Source organism: Rousettus aegyptiacus, unplaced genomic scaffold (genome assembly GCF_014176215.1).
Source record: "Rousettus aegyptiacus isolate mRouAeg1 unplaced genomic scaffold, mRouAeg1.p scaffold_m13_p_3, whole genome shotgun sequence".
NCBI classification, from domain to species: domain Eukaryota; kingdom Metazoa; phylum Chordata; class Mammalia; order Chiroptera; family Pteropodidae; genus Rousettus; species Rousettus aegyptiacus.
This window is the reverse complement of record NW_023416306.1, coordinates 94,418,256-94,425,606: the sequence shown is the minus strand read 5'-3', so window position 1 is coordinate 94,425,606 and position 7,351 is coordinate 94,418,256. Positions and strand designations below refer to the sequence as shown.

Here is a 7,351-nt window from a genome sequence, read left to right as displayed (position 1 = left end):
CTCCAGAAAAGGCTGAAATTCTAGTGTTTCAGGGAAAGACTCGAAGTCATTCTGCTATGCCTGGAGTTGATTTCAGGTCTAATCACTTGCATTGTTGGCCCTGCGTGGGCTGAGAAAAGCTGGCATCCCGGCTAGCCCAGGTCTTTACACTCTCCTCCTCCAGGGTCCGCCAACTCTCCCGGGTACAAAGTACAGCAGGGACGCGGGCGGAGCCTTTCCTAGCGGCGCAGCCGTATCTTTCCCCAGTGAACACCTAGATGAATTTCCAATACGGTGCCTGGCACATTCGGGAGGGAGCCTCAGGCTCCTTCCGTGCTGCCAGCCACACATCCTCCTTCCTGTAGTCGATATTCCTCTGGGAGACGTAGGGGGTCTGGGCACTACAAGCTTTATTAAGAAATTCGCAATGTTTTACCCAGGCCCCTGAACACTCCCGCCCGCGAAGAGCTGCCTGCGGTGATGTAACGCAGAAGCCCCTAACGCACGGTTGTTGTCCCTCTTCTTTCTAAGGCTCGCGGCTTAGGGTCAGTTTCCGCGACTACAAGAGTATCTGTGTGGGAGCCTGTGCTGGGATCCAGCCCAAAGAAAGGAGTTGAAACGCGCAAAAAACGTCACTGCGCTACCAGGCTGCACAGACACTTTGCACGGGCCACCTACGCGTGGGTCTGGAGGTAGTGCGCCCTAGGTAAGTAAGACCGCGAGCTTCCGCGGCGGGTCTGAGAAGCGAGGCAAGCAGGGTCGGGAGGTGGGGGTTTAGGACTCTGGAGGATTGGACCCAAGTGGAGTTGGGGTCCCTCAGGGCTGGGTAGCAGCAGAGGGAAACTGAGAATGAACTCCAGACATCTATGCCTGGGGTCAGCTTCAGTCTTTGCCTTGGACAGGAGCTGGGCGGAATGGGACAGAATCTACACCTTTAGTTTCCACTCACCCTCCAGGAAGGCGGAGAAACTCCCCAGATCCGCCCGAGGGATTGGTAAAAGGTGCTGCAGGAGAGCCCCGGAAGCAGCTGCTCGAGTTGACTGGAGCGCAGGACTGGGAAGGGGGAAAAAAAAAAAAAAAAATGGGAGAGGGGTGATAGCCTCCTCCTGTATTGCCTGCCTTCCTCTTTTCCTCCCCCACCCCCTTCCTTTTCGTAGCTGCTGACGCGCTGGTGGTGCCTATTAATCATTCACCAGCTCAGAGCCGCGCCAGTTAATGGCTGTGCGGCGCGGGGCTCCAGCCTCTCGGCCTCCCCTCTCCACGCTCGCTTGTGCCCAGGCGCCCCGGAGCTGCAAGCGGCTTCGCGCAGGCAGCGGTCGGGCTATGCGCCCCGCCGCGGCTCCCCGCAGCTGCTGTGCGCTACTCCCAGGCGCTCCGCGACAGTGAGCTGTGGGCAGGCAGCCAGGGTGCAGAGTGAGGGCGCAAGCGGCGGGGGTGCGAAGAGAGCGCCCTAGCCCCGGCAGCCCCATCAGCCAAGATGTTCGCCAATGGCACCGCCTCCTCTCCCTCCTCTCCTAGCCCCAGCCCGGGCAGCTGTGGCGAAGGCGGTGGCAGCAGGGGCCCCGGGGCCAGCGCCGCGGACGGCATGGAGGAGCCGGGGCGAAATGCGTCCCAGAATGGGACCTTGAGCGAGGGCCAGGGCAGCGCCATCCTCATCTCTTTCATCTACTCCGTGGTGTGCCTAGTGGGGCTGTGTGGGAACTCCATGGTCATCTACGTGATCTTGCGCTACGCCAAGATGAAGACGGCCACCAACATCTACATCCTCAACCTGGCCATTGCCGACGAGCTGCTCATGCTTAGTGTGCCCTTCTTAGTCACCTCCACGTTGCTTCGCCACTGGCCCTTCGGCGCGCTGCTCTGCCGCCTCGTGCTCAGTGTGGACGCAGTCAACATGTTCACCAGCATCTACTGTCTGACTGTGCTTAGTGTGGACCGATACGTGGCGGTGGTGCACCCCATCAAGGCAGCACGCTACCGCCGGCCCACCGTGGCCAAGGTGGTGAATCTGGGGGTGTGGGTGCTGTCCTTGCTCGTCATTCTGCCCATCGTGGTCTTCTCGCGCACGGCAGCCAACAGTGACGGCACGGTGGCCTGCAACATGCTCATGCCCGAGCCCGCCCAGCGCTGGCTGGTGGGCTTCGTGTTGTACACATTTCTTATGGGTTTTCTGCTGCCCGTCGGGGCCATCTGCTTGTGCTACGTGCTCATCATCGCGAAAATGCGCATGGTAGCCCTCAAGGCCGGCTGGCAGCAGCGTAAGCGCTCAGAGCGCAAGATCACCCTGATGGTGATGATGGTGGTGATGGTATTTGTCATCTGCTGGATGCCTTTTTATGTAGTGCAGCTGGTAAATGTGTTTGCGGAGCAGGACGACGCCACAGTGAGCCAGCTGTCTGTCATCCTCGGCTACGCCAACAGCTGCGCAAACCCCATTCTCTATGGCTTCCTTTCGGACAACTTCAAGCGCTCTTTCCAGCGCATCCTGTGCCTCAGCTGGATGGACAACGCCGCTGAAGAGCCGGTCGACTACTACGCCACAGCCCTCAAGAGCCGCGCCTATAGCGTGGAGGACTTTCAACCTGAGAACCTGGAGTCCGGTGGCGTCTTCCGTAACGGCACCTGCACGTCCCGGCTCACGACTCTCTGAGCCGGGGCCACTCAGGAGCCCCGCGCAAAGCGTGGGGGGAGATAAGGAGAAAGGGAGTCTGGGCACGATAGGTGAAATTATCGTGGGGGTCGGGGTGCAGTGGGGCAAAGTGGGGCTAGGATACAGTGCGCTTCGCGTGGAGCCCCGGGAAAAGTGCGCGACATAGGTGGAATCGGGCAGGTTTTGCTTATAAAACTAGGAAGGTTTTCGGACCGCTTTCTCCTGTCTCTTAGTTTCACTCCTTCCTCCACTGCGCTTGTACTTCTGCACTCCTCTGTGTTCCCCACTCTGTAATTCGATCTGTCCTTCCGCCCCTCCTGCTGGTGCAGATCCTGAACTCTTTAACGTTGCCAACTCAGCCTGACCCTCAGCTGCGCCAGCCGTTATTTCTGTTTATTTAAGCTGAGCCACGGTTATCGCCACGGGTTTTCTTCGGGGTGAGTCCCCAGCCGGCCCTCAGCCCCGCCCCGCCGCGTCCCTCTGCTCGCCAGATTCTGCCTGGTGCCTCTAGCGGAGACTCGAGAACTATCGCTCTCCCTTTGCAAATCCCTACTTCAAGGGAAGTACGACTTTAGAATGAACTGGGCAGCTGGTCTTTTCTCTTACTATCAGAGGAGGAGGTGTCCTTCTCCGAGCCCCTCAACCACTCCCACTCCACCCAGAGCGGAGCCAGGTGCTTAGTAAAATTGGTCCCGCGCTTCGAACCCCAGACATTCTGCAGTCCCCATCCAAACCTCCCTTTGGAGCAAAAAGGAACTGAGAAGAACAAGGACCGAGGGAGTTCTTTGAAGATTCGGGGTTTGGGGGGTTGTAATGGAATCTGACCTCCAGTCTGGCGCACAGCCGTCGTTTTTGGTTTCAAAGACCATCACTCCCAGAATGCTGGTCTGCTTTAGGCCACGCAGGACAGCGCGCGCTTTCCCCGGGGGCGTTCCCGGAGCGTGGCTGCACCTCTGTTAAGTTTCTCCCTCACTCAAGCTTCTGAAGGTGCATACCTAAGAGTAACAGCAGACTCAGTTTCCTGCTCCGGTTTATCTCGAAGACCAGGCACGTGGCTGGGACTTCAGGTGGTGCCTTCAGAGCCTTGGCCAATCCCGACTGCGTCGCTGTCACCTGCAGGCTAGAGAGGGGGCCTGTCGGACACTTGAGGGTTGCTGCATTTCAAGCGGTGCCTAATAAGTTATTTTCTTGTTTAACATATTTATTTATTTATTATTTGTACTGTTTGAAAACGTGTCTCTGCTTTCCTTTTCTCTACTTGCCTAGCCCGAGGCTCCCCCACCACCTCGCAGGACACTTGGGATGGGGGCAAGGGGCCTCTCTCCCCAAGGCCCTCCCTAAAGGTCTTATTCCTGAATTCTCTTTTCTTATCCTTTCCTCTAGGCTTTCTATTTTTGCTTGTCTTATAATTATGAGTTAGCCCCCTCTCCTGCAGAGTGGGAAGCCCTGAACTCCTAGCTTTCAACTTCACCCTATATATGATTTCAATATATAATACATATTCACATGTTATATATGTTCGTTTATATTGCTCCATTGTCATGAGTCCATGAAACAGTTCCCAGATATAGCCACTACCAGTGACAGGTATGAGGCTGGTCAAAATGCTTTTAGATAAGGGGGTTCAAGCAGCACCCAAACCTGGAACTGAAAAACTTGTTTCAGACAGACTTTACTCAGTGCTGAGGATGTCCCTGCTAATGTCTCTGCTTCCTCTAGTGTCCAGCATAGGTGATTCTAACATATAATCTAGTTCATATCATAATTCTTTTGACGACATTGAAAGTAGAGCAATTTGTGTCTATGTTTAATCTTACCAACTACATTGGAAACCTGAGCAGGGCAAGGACCAATAATTTTACTTTTTCGTATTTCCCGTATTGCTTGATTATGCTGGCTTGTACATAGTAGGCACTAACTACTGTTTTGTTGGTTGATTGCTTAAGTGAGCCAGAGTGTATAACAACGATCTTTTGGGAGATAGTCAATCTGGGGCTCTCAGGTTCTCTCACCGACATGATACACAATGGTTTAAATCATTATGGATAAAGATATTTGTGTATATTTGCTTCAAGAACATTGTGCTTTCCTGAAAGCAGTAACTAAGAGTTAAAATGTTTCTAATGTGTAGTTTAAATTAATAAACCAAATATGCTTTTGGTTAAATCAGAAAGTTTAGTTTTGTCCCTTAATAATAACATGTTATTACTCCTTGGGAAAATAGCTTTTTAATGGTTACAGTGAAATTTACAAATCAAAATCTTGATTATTAACCTCTTAAAAGGATACAAATCTAGTGCTCTTCACCTGTTACCATTGTAAGATTAACTAAATAAACAAATGTATTATGTTGTTGCAAGTTGTCTGACTTTGGTATTTGAATTTTACTGTTTCAATGGATTACTTAAAGCCACATGTACATTGGTTTGGTTGTTTTATATGTCACTTAGATTTCAATTACCTTTGGAAATTTTACCAAAATTGAGGTTACACTTCAAATTATCTCTTAAACAGGAAAAGTCCATTAGCAAAGAGAGGGGGAGGGAAACAACTTTGAGTAATTGTGAATAAGAAGCAGTGCACTGGGTTGTACCCTCTATGGTTTGCTGTCGCTATCAAGCTAAATGATATTTCAATCATTTTAAATTACTGTATGCCTTCATTTATGACCTCAGATTTGTTATGGGAGTTAAATAACTGCTAACTTACATCCTAGGGAAAGAAAATAAAAGGGAGAAGGTGAGGCTGGGGGGAGAGATTATCTAAAGGTGCTACTGAGGGCAATGGATAAGAGAAATATAAAAATCAGATTTCAACATAAGAAAAGACATATTTACGCTTTGTTCAAAATGGCCATTTTTAACCCTAGAAGAATTTTTAAGAAATTACTAGAATAGTATTTTTCAAACAGACGTAAAAGACTTTTTAGAGCAGTTTATTTTCACAGCAAAATGAATGGAAAGAAGTATTTTCCAAGCAGCAACAGCAGTGAGTGCAGAACCAGGTGTGGGTGGGGTGTATGTGCTTCAGGGACCTTCAAATGTCCTGTAACTCTAGGCTTTATAGTTCCGTACATTACTTCAACATGAATAAAGATAACTGGCCTTTTGTCTTATTATTTTTAAAAGCTATAGCAAAGTGGCAAATTGAACTCATAGATGTGCAGAAAAAAACATTTTGTTTTTTAGGTTTTAGCTAATCTAAACATTATTCAAAGCCCCTTTCAAACTGGCTGGGAGAAAAATAAATAAATAAATATTCAAACATCCACTTAAGCTGATAATTTAAATAGCCGTTTTCAGAAAGTTTCCAGATTTTATATAAAGAAGTTTAGACAGTCTCTTGGCTGGCTTCCTCTTCCTCTTTTTTGTCTCCCTAAATTCACTTTATAGTGAAGAAGAAGAGGTTTTATCCATCCTAGTGCAGGAGGGGATGAGGTGGGATCCTTGGGAGAGGGATCCTCACTGCCCTTCGCTCTCTGAGAACAGGTCATTGGTACACCCGGACGATTCCCAGCTGCAGTTTGTTGAAATCTGTAGCTTCTGGAGCTGGCGTTCTGATCCCTCAGCTTCATGAAGGCTGTACCTCAGTTCCTGTGGGCTGCAGCCCTCTCAGAATCTTCCATGGCCCTCATACAGCCAATTATCTGGGTTGTCTAACCCTAGCCTCAGCCATGGAGTGATCTCACCCTGCCGCTGGCAGCCCCATGATGAGCCTTAGTGACTAGAAGGGATCTGGGGTAGCTCTACACTGCCGACCCTCAGGGTCTCTCTGTTTGACATATTTTTCTATAGCTCTCTTAGATTTTTGCATGTCTCCTTATGTTTGTTAATTTCACTTAAAAACATTCCACGCATCTCTCATCCCCTTCACACTAGAGAAGAAACATAGGAGGTGAGTCCTTTAGTCTTAGCCTTCAATGTTCTGAAGCAGGAACAAAAGATTTTGTGAATCCTCGCGCAACCCCATCCCCACGCTATTCCAAGCCTTTTTGCACTGCTTAGAACTTGAAGTTAAGCCGTCTCCTATCCTAAAGTGAGAGCTTCGCCTTAGGGTAAGATGTTACAATGAAACACCATTTATGGACAAAGTTAACATGTATCAGGTTAGTGTCCATGAAGTATTATCTCTCTTACTGGTGACTGTTCTCAGGGCAGAATTTCTCAGGCCACCTTCTCGCACAATACTTTCAAAAAAGATTATGTTTGGAAATGTCTGATAACTCATTCATTTTTACCCTGACCACTGTACAGAATGCTGCATGTATGATTTTGGCCTGAGAAAGAAAGCAGGGAGTTCTCCTGGAGAATATTAAAAATGATACTTTTTAAAAAATGTGATATATTTCCAATTTATTTTAAAAAATAATGGAGATGTCATACTTATATCAATTTTCTAAAAAAAACACATTGCTAGTATGGTTATACTTTACAAATCTTGCTTATTATCTCCTTTATGCCAATGTGCCATGTCATAGAGGTTAAGTACTCAGCTGAAAGGATTGAAAGCTATACACATAATTGTTACAGTGATGCATGCATAAAAAATAAAATATTGCAAAGTCTATGCTATTCGCTTGTTTGTAACATACACCTGTGAGCTAATGAGAACCTCTTCCACACATTCAGATAGATATCGTGGTTTGTATTCAACTTATTTCAGTTTGTTGAAATGTGTTCAACATTATTACATGGTTTTTCTAGAGGAAGGCAGGTACAGAGA

The 7,351-nt window shown here is 48.5% G+C and overlaps 1 protein-coding gene across 2 annotated transcripts; it reads left to right on the top strand.

Moving 5' to 3' along the window:
* The first annotated feature begins 238 nt into the window (after positions 1 to 238).
* On the top strand, positions 239 to 5,008 carry SSTR1 (somatostatin receptor 1). Of its 2 annotated transcripts, XM_016138593.2 has the most exons (2): positions 239 to 685; positions 1,498 to 5,008. In XM_016138593.2, exon 2 carries the CDS (start codon positions 1,565 to 1,567, stop codon positions 2,627 to 2,629), a length of 1,065 nt encoding a protein of 354 aa, XP_015994079.1. In that variant the 5' UTR covers positions 239 to 685; positions 1,498 to 1,564; the 3' UTR covers positions 2,630 to 5,008. The 2 variants fall into 2 exon arrangements, with proteins under 2 accessions (XP_015994079.1, XP_036094882.1); XM_036238989.1 differs by lacking the exon at positions 239 to 685 and having other exon boundaries at positions 1,438 to 4,983.
* Positions 5,009 to 7,351: the final 2,343 nt, after the last annotated feature.